This window comes from Apodemus sylvaticus, chromosome 12 (assembly GCF_947179515.1).
Source record: "Apodemus sylvaticus chromosome 12, mApoSyl1.1, whole genome shotgun sequence".
Taxonomy (NCBI): Eukaryota; Metazoa; Chordata; class Mammalia; order Rodentia; family Muridae; genus Apodemus; species Apodemus sylvaticus.
Genome location: NC_067483.1, coordinates 7,832,465 through 7,858,625, shown reverse-complemented (window position 1 = coordinate 7,858,625; position 26,161 = coordinate 7,832,465). Strand labels below are relative to the sequence as shown.

The 26,161-nt window shown below is 36.3% G+C and overlaps 1 protein-coding gene across 2 annotated transcripts in view; it reads left to right on the top strand.

The window, feature by feature from the left end:
* The first annotated feature begins 1,353 nt into the window (after positions 1-1,353).
* The window catches only part of LOC127697709 (contactin-associated protein like 5-2), a 909,987-nt gene continuing 885,179 nt past the window's right edge, over positions 1,354-26,161 (top strand). For both annotated transcript variants that reach the window (XM_052201021.1, XM_052201020.1), the window contains exon 1: positions 1,354-1,435. In XM_052201021.1, the coding sequence (XP_052056981.1) occupies positions 1,354-1,435 (82 nt within the window). The remainder of the gene's footprint in view (positions 1,436-26,161) is intronic.

The window sequence follows — 26,161 nt, the reverse complement described above, 5'->3', positions numbered from 1 at the left end:
AACATTCGACAAGTTTCTGAGAGCGTCTAAACCCGTAATAAGTTGATCAAGGCATGCAAGTCAGCAGATTCATGCTAGAAGCTAAGGAAACAAGACCTATAATACAGAAGCCCAAGGAAGCAATCAAAACCCATCTTTTCTATTATAGATGTAAAGCTTTTAAGACCCAACAATTGGCTCACACATGACCCTGACACTCACTTGTCTCTACTCATGCTCCAATCCCTGCCTGTTAAAAATCGTTTTAAAATGATTTTCTCTTATGCCAGCTAACCACCTCTGCTCCTTTGGGACCCACAGCCGCACTCACCCTGCAGTACTTGAGGAAGCAACATGCAAACACCAGCCAAGGAGAGATGCAGATGTGTAAGGTCAGAAAAATGGAGAGTGATCCTATCTCTAAAGGGGAAAACCAGAAATCCCAGTGAGATCAATGCCAGTCAATTACCCATTCCTGCAGCTGAAATTGAATCTCACAATTCAAACTTTCTTTTACTCTCCCCTGTGAAGTGAGGAAAAAGGTATTAGACACTAGGTTAGATCATTGCCAAGCTCTCCATGAGGAAATCCCACTTCCTAAGGCTTCTGTCTTCCAACTCCTTTAAGCATCACTTCAGCAGCATTGTTCAAAAACCTGATTTAAATGCCAATACTGGCCCCTAATTGAGGAGGAAAAGGAAGAGAAGTGGTAAAAGGTTAGGAATGCGGGGGAGGGGGAAAGTGTTTGTGTGTGTGTGTTGGGGGGGGTGCATGGATAGGAGAGGGAGACGGAGAGAGAGGGGGAGGGAAACAGACACACAGAGAGGATCTTTTCTCTTTACTTTCCTAGCAAGTAGCCTAAGCACGTCACAGCAGAGCGCCTGCTGGGGACTTGTGAGCAACCAAGGACCGCCCAAGCCACTCTATAGGAGAGCGCAGTCCCAGGTCGGGGGCGGTGCCGCTCAGACTGTGTGGATGAGGAGCTGTCCGTCACCCTGGTGCTGAATCTAGCTCTCGCACTGGAACAAAGTACATTAGGCTATTGGTGGAGCTGTGCGCCAAGATCTGAACCTTTCAGAAAGGCAATCCCGATTAAGAGAAGGCAAACAAGAAAGACAAACACAGAAAGGGACATTTGCAGGAACTGTCGATCGCAGCTCGGAGCTCCGAAGAAGCTATGCTACAGTTTCGGTGGAGCATCTGAGAAGCAAGATGGAGTGAAGGAGAAAAGAGTCTGTTTAAGCGGTGGTTGGAGGGGGCGAGGCTGTGCAAAGGAGAGGAAACAGAGAGAGTGAGAAAGGAAAAGAAAGAAAAGCCAAGGCTGGTGCCTATGAAATTGGGATTCAATTGGAAGAAATCGCTCACGAAGGGGAAATGGATTCTGTACCAAGACTGATCAGCGTTTTGACTTTGGTGCTGTCTGGCTTGTGGCACACTGGATTAACAGCGACAAATTGTGAGTATTCAGAGCTGGGTGGGGGGCGGGAAGACAAGATGAGATGGACCTTCCTCGGAATAAGTATCTACTTTCTGACTGAATATGCTCTAGGTAGAAGGAATGATCAGGAGGGAAACCATAACCATTTGACTCGACCATTCCAACCATCTCAAAAGTTAGTAGAACTGTAATGAGCTTGCTCTGCTGCATTGCCCTTATTTTAAAAAATTGAGTTCCTTTAGCTCTATGGTTTTTAATCTCTGCCAGGGATGCATGGGTGACTAGCAAGGGCCATGAGCAAGCCTCTAGGGGCAGAGAACCTTCAGAGTCAACGAGCTGTGTAATCGCAGCAACTGCAGCTCCCACCGATTTGAAAAGTGCCCTGAACAACTCTATGCCCACCTCCACTCTAACTACTGAGCTCTCTTCACTGTCTTTTGCATAAGGTTGCAGCTGGGCCATTTTATATCCAATGAGCACCCGTGTATGGGGTTTGGGAGTTTGGGCCTAAGAATTATAGCCCAAATGTGGTTACTCCAGGAGATCAATGACTCCCTATTACAGGACAGATGAGGGAGAGCTTTAGAACACACCCCACTCCCAAAATTCTGGTGTTTGCCAAGGAATAGTGAGTATGCACTGCATTGTCGACGTTTTAACCCCAGCAAGCGTACAGCACTTATTTAATAGGCAGGGATTTTTATGCTGCATATTTAAAGAATCCAGTTCGTGAAACTTGAACACAAATAGATTAACCTTTGAGAGGTTCAAGATCAATTGCTCAGCTGTTTTGCTGGGCAGGAAAAGGGAAATTTCGCCTTCTCTGGGAACTCCCAAATGAGAAAAAATGCAATTAAGCCATCTGCGTTGTTTGCAAGGGTGGCTTACCATAGTCCCTCAAGTTTCTGGACTTGTTTTCTCATTTTCTCTTCCTACAGAAATATTATCCCGACTCGAAAAATATTGTTTTACTTTTGTAATTTGTATTATCGTTCTTAGGACGGGAGGGAGAAGTGAGATTTACTATAGAAGCTCCTTCTACCTTATTCCTTAGAGGATCTTATGCCAGAATTTGCATTATAGAGCACAGGCAGGTGGATAGATGTTCAAAGTAGAGTCAGTGTTTCTGTGTTCCAAAGACTGGAAAGCTCACAATCGATTGTAGTATTTTTTCAAAGTTTGTGTTATAAATGACGGCAAAATAGGCTACCCTCTCCGTTTTGTTGGGATAAGTGAATAAATTATTTTAGAAGATTAATTGAGCAGGTTATGTTCAGGTACATAGAATTTTCTCTTCTGCCTTCTCACACATCCTTTCTCTGTTCCTCCTTTCTTCCTCTCTTTCTGCCCTTTTCTCCTTGAAATTATTCCCATGGTGCCCAAGAGAAAGACCCAAGAGCTTTAGACAGGAAATGAACTTTGCTACTGAGCTAGTTTCTCTACCTTCTCAAACACTAGAGGTCAGTGTTTTCCAGTTAACGGAAAGGCATGTCTCTGAACTGTGCTTTCCCTTGGTACATTCTGTTATCTGGAAAGAATGAATACTTTGAAGATCCTACAGGTGTGAGGAATCCTGATGAAATGAGTAGGGTGCACTGCCTGAGTTGGGCTTCTTCAAGTATCTCCCTTCTTGAAAATTCCTTCTAGGCACCATATTTCCTTTAAATTTGACTATGGTCAATGTATTTTACTTATATAAATGAAACTAAATAGTATAAGTTTAAGACTTCAGTCTGTCATAGCCAAAATCGATAAAAAGCCTGCTCTGGGTGTTTAACCAGAAAGTTGGTGATAATGATCTTCAGAAAATCCCAACTGACCATTACACTGCCATTAACAAGTAACACAGCCATTGAGAGAGTGCTAATGGCTAAGTATTCTAGAGTTGGTTTTCTTCAGTAATAGTGAGTGCTTGTTTTACTATAAAAACTGGATACATTAAGTTTGCAGCAACCACTGATTCTGAAATCTATGCATGTTAGTGGTCTTCAGAGCTTATAAGGAAAAACTTCTCAATGCCACCATGAGTATTTCCCAGTTTCTCTAGGCTGCTGTGCACAGTTTTTGTGTAGATATTCGATTTGCTAGAAATGTACAATCATCTCCCATTTGTGTATATGCTTTGAGGAGCTAGATATTTCCTTTACAAGAGTCTACTTTTAATTTAAGAGAATCATGTTTTGAAAAATTATTTCCCCTACATGTTAAGTAGTAACATCAGCCTTCAAAATAGATTGTGTGACCAAATTCTTTCATGGTGGACAGTTATGAATATTAAGATATAGGTGTGGGGTTTCTTATAAAATAACTTTTGCTTGTCTCTTCTTTTTTGTAATGACTTGTTGTTGCTGTTATTATACTCTATAGTGTGCAAGTATCTATTTGTATATGTTTGGTTTTTTCATACACCTTCTCAAACATGGGCATTTCTACTTACCCAATTACAAACTGTATATGTTTCTAATTAAGCACCATGAAAACAAAGTCAGGCTAGAAAGATGTCAGTATTATATAGATATAACAATTCTACTGTAAGAATCTAATTACCTACTAGTAATAAAAACCTCTGTAAGCGCTCTCATTCTTGATTTTCAGGATATTAAGCAGCTAGAGTATTTCCATTGGGTTTATCCTGAGAGGACTATTTAACTACAAATACAGATAGGCCACTGTAAAATTAAAAAAAAAATATTATACGTTCAACTCCTTTTGATACAAGAAGCTAAGGTATGACTTGGTAATTTGGCTAAATGAGACAAGAATCAGTATCTAAGAAGTTCTTGAACCTAGGATGCCTTGGATGAAAAGGTAATGTGTCTATTTAATTACTGTACATTTCCAGCCTGCCAGTAAAATGTAATAAGCAATTAAGATATGAGTTTACTGTAAATTAAACAGCAGCTAAATATATTACTAAAGCTATTCTTGTAAGAGTAGACAAGTTAAATTTTTATGATGAAAAAAGTAGGGTATCTAGAAAACAGGAGGACCACATATGAAACACACATAAACATACTGCTAATTTCATTTTTAAAAGAAACATTACATGATGCAATTTTTAATTTTATAAAAAGCTCTTCTTTTTCTGAAATAACTTAGAACAAGGACTAAGTACCTGTGAGAAGTTTATTTATGTTTATTATTAGAGCCACAGAGAAATGCTTTTGTGATAAGAATATAATAAACTCCATTTTAGATTTTCACATATGCTGAATTTCAAAAGATCTGTGAGAATGTTGATCATGACAGTAAAGAGATATCAGACTTTTAATTACCTGAAGACAGTTAACAAACCAAAAGGAAGAATAATATGAGCAATAATTGTAGTGCTCTTGTGGGGCAGGAAAATGGCTATGCAGTGTTTCCTGTGTCTTCACACCTACCAGAAATGAACAAATACCACTGCTTAGCTGGCAGGGCCTGGAAACATTCTCCAGTACCAAACTAGCTCATTTTGACCTTTAATGATCAATCTGAAGTCCCTTTCCATTTTCTTCACTTAAATTCTACATCTAAAAGATTAATATTTTGCAACTCTAAAATATAAATTAAGAACTAGAGTAGAGATCTTATATTACAGGACTTATGATAATAAGGTCTACTGGAGCAACTCTGCTCTCACCTGTGTTCTCGTAAGGCTTGGCCACCTTCCCATTTGTTGTCTTCTTTTATCTATGCTCATTTTTCCAATTGGCTTCATTTTTCTTTGAGTTAACCACGTTACTTTACTGTATCCATTTTCATAAAATAAGATGGTTTAATGTATGTCTAGATATTTTTCTTATGAACGCATTGTCTTTCAATTGATAACACAGACTGTGGTGAAATATGACCTATTTGTAGCAATTATTCAAAAAAGATAAGAAAATGGAGAATAGGTTTAGTTATCTAATAAGGCAGAAAACAATGGTGTTTTAAGATTATGAGAAGTTGCACTGTACCAATTTGGAAACAATACTGACATTTTATATTCACAAAGAAAACCATTTATTTCATTAAAACACTACTACCATTGTTTAGTAAGCTTGTAAAGGTGACTCACTGACCCCAGGAACCTTGGTGTCTGGAGTAAAGGACTGGGTTTAATTAATAAGAAAATGTTTACTTGTAATGTTTTGTCATTGTTAACTGGAGATGCTACTTCCTGGTTATTTCACTTATGTGTATTTGAGATTAATGAGCTTCAAAGGTGAAAACCAACTATAATAAGATTAAGAGTTTAATGAGATTTTAATTCCTACTAGTAGGCATGCAGCATGTACCTCCAATTTTTTACACATTACAAGGCTACTCAGCAAAGTAGATCTAGTTTATATGAATAAATTCCAAATGAGTAGATTTTAATCATGTCCCTAAATCAAATGACAAAAATTGAAATCCCCACCTAGATCCATTTTTAAACACAAATATCTTTATAGCAAACTATCTGCCAATGTATGACACTAGGTAGCTTGCATAGCATCTGCAAGAATTTGGCAAGGGTTCTTTAAGTTCAGTCTCATAACCTTAGCTCTTGAGAAGGACATGAGGTAGCAGTTTTCCACAAAATCAACTCCTGAGTCATACCTGAAAAAGAAAATGCAAAAAACATTCAGAACAAGATCTGAAGCATGTCTATAAATATCACATTGCTCAAAGAAAAGAACTTTATATCTGGTGTCTACCCTACTGGTTTGAGGATTTACTTTCTTTCATATTTTTAATTAAAAACTTGAGAAGGAATTAACAAAATCGTAAGGAGAAATTTAAACTATAATGCTGTGTATTATAAAACAAACACAGGACAAGAAGGACACTTCTGTAGACATTCTATCTTATATGTCTGTCAATGTCAGGCCGTAGTTATGCTTCAGTAGTGCTATGAAGCCCTGTCGTGTGTGGTATGGTCCAACTCATCTGTCTTTACATAATAATCTAAATCTCACCTTTAATATCCCTCCTAACAAAATATGGATATCTACATTTTACAAACAAACCATGCTGTCTCATATCTCTTGCACTTATTTGTATGAGTTGCTTGTTAATTTTGTCTACAGTACCAATTTCCCTTAAAACTTTCCTTGCAGTCTTCCATCTACACACACACACACACACACACACACACACACACACACACACATGCACACACATGCACACACAGACAATTTTCTAATGCAGTATGTATTGAGAGTATCTTGGGGACAGGGACAGAAAAATATATTTTTGAATTTTCTGTCTTAGTAAAGTGTTCCTATTTATATTTTTGTAGCAATTTCTATAATTCTTTCTGCCTCAACTAAGATGCATTAGCTCTTTGCCATGTTTTATTTGCAGCACTTTATAAAATGCATAAAAGACTGAGCAAGTAAATGGATAATGGGATGATTTAATGGTTTTCTAGCAAGAGGTTTTTTTGTTTGTTTGTTTGTTTGTTTTGTTTTTTTGTCTTAAACTCAGATTTTCTACTTTATTTTGGCAGAGTATTCCATTTAAGATGTGATAACTTTATGCTGCTATTTTAACAACTATTACTTGTAACTGTTGTGGAAATTCCAAGGAGAAGTCAGCCATAAAATGAAATAGAAGTTCAGACTGGCTTAAAGAAATCTGCAGCATAAACTTCCTACTGGATTTGTTTCAGAGCAGGCCTAACTTGGGCAGCATGAAAGCATTTGTATCCCGAAAAAAAATAAAAGAAAGACAGTAAAGAAAGAAGGAAAGAAAACAATAAAATCAAACAGCTCTTTAGTTACCTGATCTTTCTACAAGATTGAGCTCATTTGATTAACTCTTTTTATGTTATGTTAATGAAAGCTCGATCTAAAATCTCAAAAATATGTGTTCTCATTGCTCTAAGAAATTTCTCATTGCCTTAGGTTTAATGTATAGGGACATTTTGGCTCTATTCAATGCAATTTAGTGCTGGATTATGGAAAATATTTTTTAAATGGAAAATCCATTTTATTATTCTTGAAAAGTAACTTTGAGATACCTATGTCATTTTACTCATGAACAGAAAGGTGTAAGTTTTGGGAAGCAATTTGTGTTACAGACTTGAAGAACTTGCCAACAAACTTAGTTGCAAGTACTGTTCCTCTTTCCCAAAGTCAAGTTTCTGATGTAGTTGGAGAAGTGAAGATTAACAACAAAGATATACTGCATGACCTCCAGGAATTGTGAAAAGCTCAGCAGCCTGTAAAATGACTCATTAGTTGTGTCAGTGTTAAATATTGCAACACATGTAAGCACAGGCACAGTGGAAGGCATACAGGGAGCTTGCAACTGTGGTCTTGGGGAATGTTAAACTGAAGCTAAGAGTTGGAAAAACTCCACAGACTAAAATGGGGTGTGCTACTGATTAATAAAAAGAAGGAGGAGAAAGTAAAGAAGTGGGTTAGTATGGGACTCCTTAATTGAAAAGATGCAGTTTCACTAAGGCATATTACTTACTAAAATATCATTCTTTATACACATGAGTATTTTGCTTGCATGTATACATATCCATATCCATGTGCACTATCATACATGGCTGGTGTCTGCAGAATCCAGAAGAGGGTATTAGAAACCCTAGAACTAGAGTTAATGAAAGTTCAGACCCACTATGTGAGTGATAGGAACTTAAAGTCTGATTAATATTATAATGTTTTAATGTTTCCCCTTCATAAGTGTGTGTGTGTGTGTGTGTGTGTGTGTGTGTGTGTGTGTGTGTGTGTGTGTTTGTATGAACTTGTGTGTTTGTGCATGTGGACTGTGGTCAACATCTGATCAGTACTTTTGAGGTGTGGGCAATAAAACATGCCTGAAAGATGACTTTATTTGAGGGTTCTAGGGGTCAAACTCAGATTGTAAAACTTTCAGTGTAAGAACTTTGCCACATAAGCTAACTCCAGACCCTCCATTTTTTCAACAGCATTAATGAGGCTTAGAATGGAATAGAATAAAATGTTAGTAAGAAAACTAGGTGAGATAATTTCAACAGATCAGGTAATAGCAAGTAAGGAACCCAAGAAGGACATTTGAAATGATAGCTCACAGAGTTCTTTGAAGAGAGTAATGTCCAAAAAAAAAAAATTCAAATCACAGGAATGTATGAGTTCCTAAATGCACACAATCACAGATTTGCAGCTAAGTTATACCTTGCAAATAGTCACATTGTTTATGACAAATGAGAGCAATAGGTATTCAAAAAGTGTGCAGTGCTCTAAAATGACATTCTTTTCTGGAAATACAGAGTGTCCATTCTGAATATTTCATTTAATTTTTACATGGCAGTATGTTGAACTCACTGCCTGCATGTATCATTCTGACAAAGTCTTATAGTTTGTAAATTATATTGGTTTGTGTCAGCAACATAAGAACTAGTTATTAAGGAGTTTATAATTAAAGCTCAATGCTGTGAATTCTAGCCCTCTCAACTGGGAAATGATGAGGCATAGTTACTTCCTCTGGTTTATGCTCTGTGCAAGGGGAACATCAAGAGTTGGGTGCATCAGGTTCATGTGTTATTAGTAGTAATTGATTTAAAAGCATAAATTCCAATGTCTCTTTGCTGTCTACTTGCCTTTGTGAATATTCTTAGGAGTATGTTAATTTTATCTGTTTCTTGTACCAGCTAAATTGATTGAGCTTTTCTGGGTGATACCAACAATGGTGAAGACAGAAAAGAAAAAGGTCATCACACTGAATGCATATTGTTTTTAACAACTTATGTTTGATGCAGAAATATTCCATCTGAAGAGAGCCCAAAATATATGGCAGTTTAGGGAAAGCTCATAAGAAAGCTGACTGACTAAAGTACTTATGAAATAGTGAGGGCCTGAGTTTAAATCCCAAGCACCAACAAAGAGATGCATGTAGTTTATGTAGTATTATACTTCTGTAAGCACAATGTCCCTAAAGCATTTACACATGCACATGCACATAAACATGTCCCACCACACCTGCACTAAGATATATGTAAGACCTTACCCAACACAGGAACATACACAAAAATGACATAAATATCTACAATATCACACATTTCATATGTATATATATATATATATATATATATATATATATATATATTTATAACAAATATCACATACAGACACAAACATTATAGATCTGATTTGTACATCATATATATATATATATAAATATATACAGTCATATGGACACAAACATGTTATATATATATATATATATATATATATATATATATATATATATATATATGACAACACAAAAAATTAAATCAGTTTATAGAAAGAACAGAGAATAGTAGTTACTAGGTGCTCTATGACCATTGTGTTTCAATGTATCTTTCTTTGTTTTTACTTCTTTCCAAATCTCACTTGCCTGTCCTTGGTCTCCAGTCCTATTTCTGTGAGGTCACATATCTTGTGCATAGTGGAAGTATTTCCCTAAGTTCATTGCTGCATAGAAAGTGTAGAAGAAGTTTTGAGTGTCTGCTGCATTTCAGCTCCAATTTGTTATACAGTGTAGGAAGTCACTAAATAAGATGATGCTTCCCGGGGAGGGGGGGGGGGATCTATTGCAGCACAGGTTTGATAATCCACCTACCTCTGGATACTGACCAAGTTCCATTACCCCTACCCTATGTCTCTAAGTTACTATTCTATGATTCCACTAATTCCCTAAATCTATCCTTATGGGGAATACCTTCCAATTCATAGAAGTTGTCCATGCAGAGCCATTAAAAGAGAAACTACAGAGAAAAATGTCCACAGAACCTTTGAATCGTGTCAGGACAGTTTCTCCAGGTAGCAATACTAAAGGAAGAGGGGAAGGAGACTTACTGAACTGAGGTAAAGGAAAAATTCAGGATATAAGAATTAATTCTGCCCTCTACATATTTGGTGGCTGACCATCTATCTACATTATGCTTTTATTTCTTGTTTTTACCTATATTGTTAGTTTACATTCCAAATGATTTTCCCTTTTCAGGTTCACCCCTCCCCATAAGTCCCATAAGCCCTCTTCCCTTTGCTCAATCATTCTCCAATCAATCCCCTCCTGCTTCTCTGTCTTAGTAATCCCCTACAATGCTGTATCAAGCCTTTCTAGGACCAGGGCCTTCTCCTTCCTTCCTCTTGGGAATGATTTGATATGTGAATTGTGTCTTGGGTATTCAGAGTTTCTGGGCTAATATCCACATATCAGTGAATGTATTCCATGTGTGTTCTTTTGTGATTGGGTTACCTCACTTGGGATGACATTTTCCAGATCCAACCATTTGCCTAAGAATTTTATCAATTCATTGTTTTTAATTGCTCAGTAGTATTCCATTGTGTAAATATGCCACATCTTCTTTATCCATTCCTCCATTGAGAGACATCTGGTTTCGTTCCACCTTATGTCTATTATAAATAAGGCTGCTATGAACATAGAGAAGCACGTGTCCTTATTGCATGCCGGGGAATCCTCTGGGTATATGCCCAGGAGAGGTATAGCCGGGTCCTCTGGTAATATCATACCCAGTTTTCTGAGGACCCACCAGACTGATTTGCAGAGTGGTTGTATCAAGTTGCATTCCCACCAGCAGTGGAGGAGTGTTCCTCTTTCTCCACATTCTTGCCAAGATCTGCTATCTCCTGAGTTTTTAATCTTAGCTATTCTGATTGGTCTAAGGTGAAATGTCACGGTTGTTTTGATTTGCATTTCCCTAATGACTAATGATGCTGAACATTTCTTAAGGTGCTTCTCAGCCGTTCAAAGTTCTTCATGTGAAATTCTTTGTTTAGCTCTGTACCCCATATTTTAATAGGGTTATTTACATTATGTTTATACTCAGTGAATAAAGACTTCTTCCCTGTTTGGGTTTACTGTCACTACTTCCTGCCCAGATGTCTTAGCCACTGTACCTCCTTTCTCCTCTCCTCTCTTTCCTCCTTTTCTGCCTTCCTTCTTCTTTCTCTCTCCTGGTCTTCCTCCCCTCCTCAGCTTGGTTCACTTACCTTATATGGAGTGACAGTTCTACACATTGTACCCTAAGCTTCTGCTTTCATAGATATCTCATTCAAATGGTACATGTCAAGGAATAAAGTCTCAGATGATCAGCAGAAATTTGAAAAGTACATCACCCAGTGACCAGTGAAGTGTATAATGTCTAGAAATTATATCTAAAACACTCAAATAAATTTGCATTTAGCTTGATGTTATATCCTTGTTTATGATTACAATATTTTCCCCAAATCTTTAATTAAAATTAATGAGCCAAGTGTATTCTTTTTCCCAAAGCAGAGTACTTACTATGAGTGTTAGGGCACATGCTTGACTTCTTTGTCTTTCTCGCTCTCTGTTTGTGCTTTCTAAGATTACTGTGTTAGAGATAAGCCAGCGCCTTTATCTTAGAACATTACTTTGCTTCATTTTCCATTATCCACTGTTACTTTACAGATAATGGGCAGTCAGTGGTAGGAAGTAAAAAGACATAATTAACAGAAGCAGAGAGACCCACCAGCATTGTAGTGTACAGAAAAGAAGGTTTGAGGATGTGCTATTCCTGAGAAGGATCTCCCACCGCACCTAGGTCGGTGGTGCCTCCAGTACAGTCATCTGGGAAAGCAGGTCAAAACTCCCTCTTTACTGGCTTCCCTCACACTGAGCCTCAGGGGCAGCCTGGTCTGAGATCCATGCAGACAAGTTCTTAGAATGAGGCAATTAAAAGAAATTAGCATTTCTAATTGTAGTCATTACTAATAATTAGACAAAATTAGCACTGTCAGTAGATTAAATTGGTTTGTCATTCGAGAGAGAAGTAGTAGTGACCAATGTGTCTTTGGGAGGATTTCATACATACACTCCATCCCAACTTTTGTAGTTGGTGAGGTTTTACTTTGTTCCTTATGGCAGTCATATATCAAACACATTGTTGTCCTTTTGATGAGAATGTGGAAGCTTCACTAGGTAGGTAACTGAACCAAGATTACATACTATACAGGGATTACAGTGAGATTTCAATCCACTACCCATAATTTTAAACTGCACATGTATTTTTGTAAGTCTACTGTCTTATTAAGAATAACACTCAAATCGAGCTATTATTAAAATGTGAGGAGTTGTTCTCTTTTCAAGGCTAGCTCTGTCTGACACCTTCTGGGAAATAGTTTTGTTTTCCAGACCCATAGATTCTGACTACTACTATATAAGACAACTTATGCAAACCTTGTAAAGAATCCCTCCCCCAGCTCTAAAGGATAGCACTGTTATGTAACCCAATCTACTCAAAAAGGTTACCTAAACCACTAATTAAATCTTTCTACCACCTCTTAATGGTAAGGACCAACCTGTCAAAACAACACTGGAGCTTGCACTCTCAATGCCTACTGTGCATCTGTGATGAACTTAATTCCAATTATTAACTTGTTGAGATTTATAATCACTATGGAAATGAACTTCCAATCATACCTGTAGAAGATTATCTAGACTATGTTAACTGAGGTGGTGAGACTCACTCCAAATATACCTGACATCTTCCCATGGCCTGGTTTCCTGGACTGAGTAACAAGAAGAAATAGCAATAAGCATCAGCCTTCACTGCCCTGCTTCCTAATTAAGGAGCCCATGTAATAATAATCCTAATAATCCTAATAATAATTGTAATTCCTGTAATAATAATTCCTAATAATCTCCTTGGGTTCCCTATCATGATGAACTATGACAAGAAACCATGTGTGCAAATAATTTCCTCCTTCCTTAAGTCACAATTTTTAGGTAAAAATTATAGCTACATGAAAAGAAAGTGAAAGAGTTTGTCTCATCTATTTTATGCTCATGGAAAATTCTTCTAAAGAAGAGTTTCACATCCTGTAGGGTATGTACTATCCATGGAACCCAATCATCAACATTCTAGGTTTATCCCTTTTTATTTAATAAATCCTTAGGTATTAAACATGGAACATTCTTTACAAACACATACTGTGAAAGTGGAATAAGACAACTGTTCATCTGTTCATGAATACTGATTATATTGGACAGTAAAATTTAAAACCTCTACTCGTTTTCACTCTTCTTTATCCTGGGCCAAGTGCAGTGAAGGACTATGTCTGATGGCCACAAAACATTTCTCTGGTAATGAGAAATGGCCCTTATAGCAGCTTTCTGTCATCATCAATGTAGTGGAGTTAGACCAATAAATTATTGGCTTTAATTTCAAGGTCTCATGAGAATTTCCACCTGCATCTTATTTTTCAGTTTCTGCCTTTGGACATGCTTCCTTAGGTTTATGGAGTCTAAAAAGACATTCATTGTTCAATGTCTTTTTCCTTGGGCTACCTGTCAATTGTTTCCAAATTCTGACAGACAAGAAAACTCTTTATTTATCCTGACAATTAACAACAAAGAAATCAACAAATATTTTTGTTCTGTAAAAATATCATGGAAAGAGGTAATTCCATAAATACTGACATTGAATTCAAAAGCAGAATATTTTAATTTTCTAGAGGAAATTTATATAGAATTTCATCATTTAAATTAAATTACAAATTGCTTCATTGGAGAAAATTGGGCAGGACTGCCCTGAATTTTATGTTTCAGTATACCTTTCTTTTCTGATTGTTCAAGAAGAGGTCTTGTGAATATTCCTCATATTTTCACAAAATATCTCTCCCATCTTCCTCTTTCTCTTTGTGCTTCTGTGTATTTGAGTGTGAGCTCAAGGAGAGCAGAAAACAATATTCATGTCAGTCCTCCTTCCTCTTGCAGATTACATCATCATTGCCTATAGCAGGCAGGTTGACCTGTGTGCTTGCAGGGATTCTCCAGTCTTTTTAGCCTACCTTTCTATAGTTAATAAGGGACTATACATGTGCTATGATATCTACCTTACATGGTGTATAAGAAACTCAAACATGTTATCAGACTTCTTTGAAAATTACTGGCCCTTGTGCGCAATTTCCCTAGCCCTATCTAGTTTTTAATTGCAAGAATTCAATTTCATAATTACATACAAAATAATCATATTTTAAAGTTTTAAAGAAAGAGGACAGAAGCTGCTATTATTCAGATAGCTATTTCCTGGCTGGGTCACAACACTAGGGTCACCCTGGGAGCACATGACTGCACCTGTTTGCAGTAGTCATTGAGTGTCTGGTATGATTATTAATATGTCCTGTCTCAAGTCATATTAAATAATTACATACCATTTTTGATGCTGTGAACACATACTAATTATGTATGGGTATGTGGGGATGTGTAGTATTTTAACATACTATATATACTACGTTCTGATCATACAAGGGGTTTCAGCATATTGAGTCAAGTACTTACCATTTAATTTTTGTTGCCTAACAGCAGCAAAGTCTGGCACACTTAGCTGTACAATAGGATCTTATAGCTAACAATAAAGTATTGTATATTTCATATTTCCAGAAGAGGTGTTCCTATTTTTATTTTTACCCACAGGAAATCTGGTTTTCTCTTGCTACTATTTATATGTGTCATCTTATTGGCATTTACTGATCTGTAAAGATAGCAGCTTGTCAAAAAAAATGCTTCCTCACCTTGTTCTCCTTGGTTTGTAGTCAGGAGCTATTTTTGTATGAAGAAATCATCTTGTAAAGGCCCTTGAATAATCCACCTACATCTCAGGCACCCCCTTGGGACCTCCTCAAAAGAACAGATCTCATGCTAGCTATGATTAAATTGTCCATGTTTAGCACAGTGAATGGCAAAATAACTACTTAATACAATTGAAACACAGGCAAATTGAAAGAAACTCTAGTCAAGGCAGCAAGCACTCATCCAGTACATTGAGCACACCCCCTCGTTGTCACACACTTCTATATTTGGGGTAAAAAAATGAGCCTTGGACCATCACAAGCAAGAATGACCCAGTACTGCCTTCCACTGACCAATGGGATTGGAAGAAGGAACAAACACAAATTGAGCCCAATTTTTGCAAATCTGGATTTGATTTTGGTAATTTCTGATCTAAGTGCTGATTTTTATAACATACTTAATGCTAACTCTGAGTAACATCCTTCAGAACATCTGCTCAACTAGATCTTTACTGTACTTACTTTTCCCTTTAGGGAACTTCCAAGACCTTATGTTACACTTTCCTGAATCTAATCTACTATAATCTAATAGAGTATATGATATTCAATACGTTAATCAAATTAATGATATATATATAGGAATGCATGTATACTATGCAATTTTGTGAAGGTGGTGAGATATGTGTGTAGGGTATATACTTTCCCTTGTGGGTACAGGTATATAGACTTTTGTGCTCATGATTTTACAACAAGTTATAGAGGAAAGACATGGACATTAGTATCTTTTTCAAACTCTCTCCATTTTAGTTTTGTTATACTGGTTCCTTAAACCAACCTGGAGCTCAATCATTTGATTAGGCTGGATGTCCATATTCCTGGTGCTGGATTACAGACATGGATTGATGCACCTTGGTATATGTGGGTAGTAGATTCAAGCTAAAGTCCTCATGATTATGCAGCAATCACTTACAAGCTTTGCCATCTCCACAGCATAGGTGCCTTATCAATATTACGTTTGTACAATGGTAAACATACCTAGTAGACTGGAAGGGCATTTCTTTCTTTCTTTCTTTTTTTTCTTTCTTTCTTTCTTTCTTTCTTTCTGTTCTTTTTTTTTTTTTTTACATAAACTACTATTTCTGGTGACAACCAACATTTATTATCCCCAAAGTCAACATTGACTCATGTTTTGCTTTTGTGAATATTTACTCATTCAGATAAAGAATTGACTGGACATTTGGGGGAAATTAATATCTATTTATTTTCTGAAATTGAATGTTTTGCCAGAAGGATGGAAAGTGTTAAGCCATTGTGGATGCTCTGATTTAGGATGGCTCTTCAAAAGCCTGTCTTATATCCTGATTTATTAGACTTAATTTTCTAACTAACAAATAGAATGTGAATTTTTAATATACTCAGCTTGACATTTTAGTAACAAGACCAGAAAGTGATGGTGCATAAACTAGCCTGGACTAGTAAATACTGTGGCATTGGTATTTATTTAGGATAAAGTTTGTTATCAGGAAAACACAGGACAACTTCCATAACTATACAGTGATTACAGACACCTAATGTTTCCCATTGTTTTATAATAGTGATTTGATTTTTTTACCCAGCTTTATAAATTGTTTTATGGTTTTATAAGTATGACTGTGTGTATATGTGTCTGTATATATGCATGTCTCTCTGTGTGTGCGCTGTGTGTTTAAGCATGTATTTGTAGGGGGCTTGTATCTCTGTGTGTGCTTATCTCTATGTGTATGGGTATGTTAAACAGTGTTCATATCTTTACTTGGAGAAGTTTGGGCTCTGCAGTAAAAGCAGTTTCTGCCAAGCTTGCAGACCTGAATTCCATCCTTGAAACCCACCCTATGGAAAGAAAAAAATCAATACTAGCAAGTTGTCCTCTGACCTTTCATATACATGCAGTGGCATGTGGACATACACATAAGCACAAAATAACCAATTTTAAAAAGAAGTCCTTGTGTCACCTGCTTTCTTTGTTGTGGTGATCAAATGACGACAAGAAGCAAGTTAAAGAAGGGAAGACTTTGCTTAGAGTGTCACCCCACCATAATGAACCAGAAGATGTCGCAAAAGCTGTCTCCATGGTGGTAGAAACATAGTGGCTCGTACCTCTCTCCTTCTCATATTCTGGTAATACAGGAAGTAGATAACAGACAAGAGGTAAAATCAGACTATAAATCCTCACACATACTTCTTACACCAAGCTTCTGTTGTCTAAAGGCTTTAAAGCTTTCTCAGACTGCAAGCAGTCACTAGCAAATCATTTTATATGAGCATAAGAAAGTATGGAGGCATACTTTATGCATGTGGAGGGTATGAAACAACTTGTTAGAAACTAGGACTCCCATACCACATTTTTTTTCCTGAGGCAGGCTCTGCCTTGCTGCTTTTACCATTGCAGTGTATATTCCATGTTACCACAAGTCTCTGGCTGACTCTGCTGTCTTCACATCTGTGGAAACATTAGGATTAGAGATGTGTTCCATCAAACCTCATTGTTCAAATGGTTTACAAATATTGAGCTCTGGTCATCTGGCCTGAGTGGAAAGTGCTTTTCTTGTATCTGGCATTTTGTACTCTAGTCATAGAGTATTTCAGGTCTTTTTCTAGGAAACTTTAAATGTTTTAGATGTAGATTAATTTATTTCAAAATTTGAATCTTTAATATAGATTTGTTTCCTATTATTCTTGACATCATCTTTATACCAATTTTGCGTTCAGAATGACATTATATTGTCTGAGCAATATTTCACTTTCAAAAGGACTGATGTAATGTTTCTTTGAAGTAATGGGATGATTGCTATGTATGGTTATATGATCAGGAATAGCACTTTATATTTTACTTACTAATGTTTCACAGAGTCTAGTTTGTTCGTTCTTAAGGAAGATATCTTACACCTTCGCAAACCTTTTTCGAGCTTTTAATGCTCTGATAAAAGAACCAAACTTAGGAAATAGCATTATTATTAAGCACTGATAGCAGCTTTGTAGTCAAGATAGTAAATAGTGTGAGAAGCTATTAGTAAAGTTAATCCAAGAAACATTTGAACATGTCAAAATGCTTATCTCTATTAATGTTTTCACCATTATCAAAACATTTCTCGGGGTTAAAGGGTTTTGTTTTCCATATAAATATCAAGTGTTGTTGGTATATTTAACTTGACTTATTGGGTTCATATTGCTAAGTACTTTTGACTTTGTAGTAAAATGAAGTAATTTAGTAGATGGGCAAATAAAAATATTACAAACCGTTTGGCCATTAAAAGCCTAGTTTAATATACCACTCAATTCTCCTCCCAGATTAGAAACCATGGCTTAGATGGCACCTCTGCTTCAGGATGAATGGGTGGTGTGACATCTATAGAAAGCGAAAGCCATCATAAGGTTACTCTCACATGTGAAGAGTCCTGTGTTCACACACAGTAGAAACTGACTCACTGTTATTTTGTATTTATTTTTCTCTTAGAAACTTAACTCAGCAGAAATATATTATTTTCAATTATAAATGACTCTTCCCCAGAAAATGAATTGGGATGTTTAGAAAAATTTATTAAATTAATTTTCTTCTTTAGTCTTCATACATTATATTTTCTAAGTTGTGTACAACTCCCCCATTCTCCCTTCCACAATCTTTTTCTCTTTTCCAGCCTCCTCTCCCTGTGCCTTTCTACAAAATTTTACTTTAGTTTTATATGTCATTTTTACCTATATAGCATTACATATTCAAAGTCACAAATGAAAGGTACTTGGTTTTTTTTTTTTTTGGAGACAGACTTAATTAACATGACATGATTACCTCCATGTAAGTAATTTTTCCCTGCAAATATCATCTGTTCATTCATCTCTGTGATTGAGGAAACTTCTACTACTCATGCCTGTCACATTTTTATCATGTGTTCATTTTTAGATAATTAGATTAGTTCTATAATTTACCTATTTTGAAGTGCTACAATTAATATTTTTGTGCAAATATTCCTGTAATAGGGTGATTTGTAAATATCCATTATTGTTCAGCTTTCTCACGTAGAAACTTGAATAACCCAAACAATTACTTGTCAATGAAAAGACATTTGCCTGAAAGTGAATAAACTTGTGAAAATAAAATGGTCAACTTGGCCAGCCAACCAGGAATTGCAAATCAAAACTGCATTGAGATTCTGTCTCACTCCAGTCAGAATGGATGTCATGAGGACCATAAATAGCAAATTCTGCTAAAGATGTGGGTAGAGGGGAACTGTGTTCCATGGTAATGGAAAATTTAAACTACTCAAGCTGCTATAAAGGATGATATAGAACGTGCTCAATAAACTAATAATGCATTGTACATGGAAGCATCTTGGTTGTCATAGTTAGGGACTTGCTACTTGCAGCTATTAACTACCTAGCTCAGGGGTATATTGATAGCAAAATCATATAGTCCAGAAGGTACCACTGCACAAAGGTTATATCACCTCAAACTCAAGTGTTGAAATATAAGCTCTCATCATTTTCCATGTTATCCTATATTGGGTGAAATCCAAACATGTTTGTTTGCACCATGGAGCCCCATGTAAAGATCCCTAGAATGCCAAACTGAAGGAATACTTTTTGTTATATATTTTTTTAATTTATGGACACCAACACCATTATCATTATTCCACTGACTGTGGTGACTGACAATGATTTTGGCCACCTGTCTGTGACTTTTTAGTAATAATTTACATGAAGGGTAGTTAGTTCTTGGAGTTTTTATTTGGAGGGGTGATGGACCTCCTCTTTTCTTCTCCTCAGCTTGTGGCAAGATAAGAAACAACCTAGAAGATATGAGCTCCATGTGACAGAAACTCAGGATGTAAATGCGCTCAGAATTAAGATGGCCAATGTAAAATAATTTTAAGATTTTCTTGGATCCTTGTGGATCAGCCTTCAACCTCTTCCTAAAACTCTCTGTCTGGATGTTACTCGAATGAGGACACTTGCTGCCAGGTGAAAATTGACATGTGCTGTAAGGAAAGTGTCTTCTGTTCTTTCTTTATAGACTCCTGTAGCAAAAGTGAGAAAACAGTCAGCTAAGAAAACCCTGGGATAAAAGCTAAACAATCAGCTGAGAAATCAGCAAATAACAAAAACAAAACTTGCTTGAATCCAAAACCCAAAATCTATATAAGGAAAAAGAAAGGACAGTATGATCATGGTGAAACACATCTGTAACGGAAGCTCTTACAATATAGAGTTGCATGAATTCATGGATCTTTGTAAGCAGCAAACCCAACCTATTTGGCAAATTCCAGGGTTGTAAGAGAGCTTGGACATATGTATCCTAAAACCTGAATGGTGGCTATGTAGTGGTACTTAAGGTTAACTACTGCCAACACATGATGGCATGCATACATGTATGGCATACATTCATATACACTCATACACAAACACACCACAACACACACACACACACACATATATGTATATATATACATATATATAAATACCTTTACACATGTTCTCACACCTTCACATATAAACATGTGCATGTAAATATATTCATATGCACAGATGCATACAAATGCACATACATGATACAAAATAATATTGAAATATAAAGGGTCATCAAAATAGCATCCTAAAAGAGCTGTTTTGTCTATCCATCAATATCTCCTCTCTTTCCCTCTTACCTTTTCATATAATAGATCTTCCATTAGTAATATGGGTCTTCACTCTTGATTAATGATTCCTAGATACTTTGAGGGAGGAGGGGGTAGAGGAATTAATTTAATTGTATTTTAATTGAAAATGATATTAAAAAATTAAATTCTTCCCAAAAGGAAAATAATGATTCCTGGAAAAAATTCATGTCTTAGTTTTCATAAATTGAAGGCAGTATAGACCTTAACTCTGTCAACACAATCTGTGTTACATAAAAATTTCTTCTTCTCTAGCCTAAGTAAGTGGCATGCCCTTCCTGTAATCTCCTGATGCATAGGTCTAGAGAAATCATTCAGTAGTTAAGAATACTAGTTGTTCTTGCAGAGAACTGGATTCAATTCCCAGCACCTACATGAAGTCTTACAACTATCATATTTCTGTTCCAGTGTGTCCTCTGCAGTCCGTATATACATATGGTACACAGACAACCACGCATACAAAACACCATAAACATAAATAAGCAATTCCAAAAACTTTAATAATGCATAGTTATATATTTAAGCCATTCAATGTATGCAGTCTTTTATTTCCTTCTATTTTCCTTTTCATTAAAATATTATGCAAGTCATACAAAATGATAAAAATTCCTGTTGTCTAAAAACAACAGCAGATATTATCCTCTGGCCTCCACGTACATAACCATATACATAAACACCCTCATATGTGTACTGGCACACACAAACATTCACTTAAACAGATATATTCACATGAACAGATACATAAAGACATCCAATATTTCATGATATTCAAGATATTTCAGACTTTGAAACAAAACTGCATCAAAACAATGTGGTTAACTTGTTTGGGGTTACTCTGGAGATGAAGAATTAAGTTTAGTTTGGTTAAGAAGTGTGCTCAAGTGCACACAGCTGCTAAGTGGTTGGCTTGAATGTTTGCCTTAATGCATACTTAGCCAGAGAAAATGTTCTGTACTGCATCCTGAGTCTGAACTGCGAAGTTCAGAATATCATTCTGGGTTGATTAGAGGAAACTCCATTTCCTCCACAAATATATTTGAATGTTAATTTTTAACTAGAACTTAATTTTGGGAACAGCAACATAAAATGCATTAATAAGTCATGACTTTTTTCATGCTAGAAAGCATGGAGTCCCATCATCTCCCAACCTTACTTTTACTTTATATTTCTTTCAACAATTTTCCCATTAAGAGAGGCTCTTTAATAGAGTTAGTGAATAAAGTGATTGCCATGGATCACCCCAGCTGGGTATGGGGTTACATGGAATGTGTGTTCTTGAAGCTAGGTGGGTAAGAATTCAGTGGTGACAAAAACAAACTCAGCGGCAGTTTGAATCTGAGTGTATTTTGCAGCTCTCAAACAAGTGTTTTTATGCATAGAAAAACAGGTATTTCAACACTGAAAAGCTATGATCAGTGGAGCAGTACAACAGAATGGACACTGCAATAATCATTTGGCACAGTAAAATACAAAATTACTCAAATATTACAACTTCAAAAGGATATATTCAACGAGGCAGTCAAATAGAAAGATATTGATATGATCCTCAAAACTCAAAAATCACCTAGGCTAGTGGCAAATTTCCAAGAATAAACTAATAAATTTTTATGACCAGTTACCATTTAACTTCTAGTTCCTGCTCTTCTATTACTCTTCAAAACATAAATTTAAACTATTTTAATTCTCTTCTATTTAGAGCTTTCTTAAACAATATACCAAAACCTACTTCCGATGACACACATGTAGCCATACAAAGTATTATTGTTGGGAAAGTTTATATTTATCAATACTATCTCATAAATGATTTATAAAGTGAATCACTGGTTTACTAGGAGATGATGTCATGGTTAATGAATCCATCTCAAGAGTTGGTTTTGTACCCATTAATTATACTCGCTCAAGATCTTAGCCTAAGCTATCAGGAACATCTTGTAAATTAGAAAATAAATAGGAAACATAGGACAGATAAGTTGCCAAGAGAACTACAGCTCGATAATTTTTCTCCAGCAAAGAGTTCCATAACAGGTTCCAGGAGCCCCCCCCCCCCCCGTTGAGGCCAAACACCTCAGTCTGTGGAACTTGTCACACAACTGGAATTGGTGTGGCAAGTGATGTCACATTTATATTCATCTCACCCCTACTGTTCTTTGATAAAAACACATTATGTGAGCAAATATTATCCATAATTACCCTTCTTTTTAGTCTCATATCAACCTTAGGACAATCCTTATGACTGGCATATATGTTTATGAAGTGAATTAGATGTTTTTACCTTCTATAAAGGAATACCTGGCAAATAGTACTGGAGAGATAGCTTAGTAAAAAACACTTGCTTCTATCTTACAGAACCTAGGAAGATGTGCATAACTATTCTTACACCCAGTTAGAGGGGATACAATACCTTCTTTGATTTCCAAAGGCATCATCAATAAATATGGGGCACATAGAAACAAGCATGCAAAACAATCATAATCATAAAAACAAAAAAGCAAATATAATAAAATGTGAAATTAAAATATATTACCAAAGCAATATATGGAAGAAAAGGTTGATTTTTGCTTATGGTTTCAGGATACACACAATCATGGAAGTAACAGGATGATGAGTGAAAGAAGGAGGAAGAGATGTTTACTGGTGTTCACCTAAGTTTATTATTTTTTGGCACAGACATAAATATAGTGCCTATATTGATGTGTCTTTCCATTCTACTCACCTAATCTTGAAAATACCCTGCAAATATGTCCTAATATTTCTTTCCGTGATCACTGAAAATCCCATCAAGGTGACATAAAAGATTATCCATAACAGCAAGAGAGGAGAATAAAGTAACATTGATGGAAAGCCATTGCCACAAACTCCATCTACTGCTCACCAAACTTGTCAAAGAAAGTTAGCATTCTTGCAATTTTTTTGATTGAATGATTGCATAATTCATATTTTTGGTGGTTACAGAGATCATACGTATATTCACATAGGTAGATCCCTTAGCAATTAAGAGATACTTCCATCCCAGAGCAGAGTAGTGCTCTTTTGTAAATGTGTGTGTATGTGTGTGTGTGTGTGTATGTGTGTGTGTGTGTAAAGATATACACAGTACACCCAGAGGCAAGAGGAAGGCATCAGGTACATTCTCCTATTGCAGTCTACTTAATTACATTAATCCAGGGTCTCTCACTGAACATAGAGGTTCAGAGTTTTTATCCAGGCAGTCAACCAGTGAGCCCGAAAATTTCCTTATCTCAATTTCTGCCCCATTCTTTCAGATTACAGACATGTGGAGGAGCATGTCTGAGATGTCATGTCACTTAAATGAGAAATCAAGTGTTTATGGATATAAGCAGTATTAACCACAGCATCATATCACCAGCTCCAGTAGGACTGCATGTAAGTAGTTCCAAGAATCCACTGATAATGTACAAAGGTTATTGTATGTACGTGTACATCTGGTTATTTATCTAGGATAAACATCTTTATATTTCATCTGATTTCCAAAATAGGCCCATGATCCAGTAAGATCAGAAGACAGAAAGGCTCTGAAATTTTATTATACTAAATGTCCTCTGGGAGAACAGGGCTTCTCTTTTTCAGAATAGCAACTTGTTCTTTTTCAGATCCTGACTATGTGAGTTGAACTCCTGGAAGCTGAAGTGAGTGAGAAAGAACTCTTCAAAGGGAACATTCATATACAATATGAAAGAAAAGGACAAAAAGAAGAAGAGTTCTTTAAAGTTGTCAGTGTTTTTCCAGTGGCCAAATAATCAAGTTGAAACAAATCTAAGATTAATAGAGATCAAGACATTTAATATAAAGTGAATAGATTTTCATAAGAAATTATTCAGAGCTCATTCATCTGTTGTTTCCCCCATCACTAATACCTTTTTGCAAAAGAAGAAAGGACAGAAAGGAACAGCTTAATATCTAGAATTTGCACACCTCTGAATATGCACCTGAAACAGAAATATGCCACCTATTGAGAAAGTAATGAGAGTTGATCAACCCACTGATATAGAAAAGTTATGGCTGAAGGATCTATTTTTATCTTCAAATATTATGTACTGCTAGCAATTACTTAATATGCTTCTGGCAGATTAGTTTATAGGATAAAGCACATTTCCTAAAAGGAAAGGAGATGCATGGATGTCAACAAATGTGTCCCAAAATACAGACAGATACAAAGCAATTTTGCAATATCAAGAGTTCCAGTGGGCTATCTCAACATTCTCTTATGTAAAGGAAAGAGAACCAGTCTAAAGTTAGGGTGAATAACAAGATGGAGACTTGAACATCTATTTAAAATTAGCTGAAATATGAAATGACAGTTATTATCGATATTCATATGAAACTGATTTGATAATAAAACCTTATGAATTTTTAACATGAGCTTTGTGGGACCAGCTTGTTCATATCCTCTGTACTCAGCCTCTATCACGGCATAAGAACTGTTTCTGATATGAAAGCAACAGCATGGCTGAGAGAAAATGATAATAGTGATCCATCCTACCTGTGACAATTAGAAACAAGAGTAAACCACCTAAAGTTACCTATAGCTCTTTTAGCACAGTTCAAAGTAACTATAGTGAAGTGCATACTGACTTCTAGTTTACAGAAAAGAAACAAGGCACAGATAGATGACGTTGTTTCCTTAGAGTCGTAAAGCTCATAATGGGAAAAGCCAGCCCATGATGTGTGTCCCTGTTGTTCACAGTTTTGTATGTGAAGGTTAGTGGTAGAATTCTCATTTGACAGCTGTAGTGACTGATAATAATTAACAACTTGATGGGATACAGAATCACATAAGAGAGCAACTATTGGACATATCTTTATGGAGATTTCTAGACTGGGTTAAGTGAGGTGGGAAGACCTATCCTAAATCTGGTGTGCTTGTTTGAATGAGAGTGACACCCCACAGGCTCATATATTTGAATACTCAATCCACAGTTGATAAAACTGCTTGGAAAGAATTAGAAATGTAAACTTGTTGGAGGTGTGTCACTGAAGATTTTAAAAGTCCACACAATCCTCAGCTCCCTCTTCCTCTCCCTCTCTTCTTCTCTCTTGCTCCCTCACTCTCTCCCCCTCTCTTTCTTCTCGCTATCCTCTTTCCTTCACAACCTCTCTTTCCCTCCTGCCTGTGAATCAGATGTAGGCTCTAAGATACTGATTCAGCCTTAAGCCTGCCTACTCACTGTCACACTCCATACAAGAATGCTAATGAACACTCTAACCCCTTGGAACTGTGAGCATCCAAATTAATGGCTCTTTTATAGGGTGTCTTGGCCATGATATGCCCTTACAGCAATCAAAAGTAATTAAGACATCTAGGCAGCACCATTATATGTGCTTTGGTGAATTAAATTAAAAAAAAATAAAGACAAAGTGAATTTTACATTACTAGTTCTTTCTTTTTTCCTGAATTCTGATGCAATATGACCAGTCCACATAGATGGTACTAATTCTTGAACTGTAAGCTGATGGAAATTCTCAGTTCTTCAAGTTGCTTTTGTTTGCTTTTTATTACAGCAATGAATACATTAACTAATACAATGCAGGAGAATAAGCAGCTGACACAGGTTCATCAT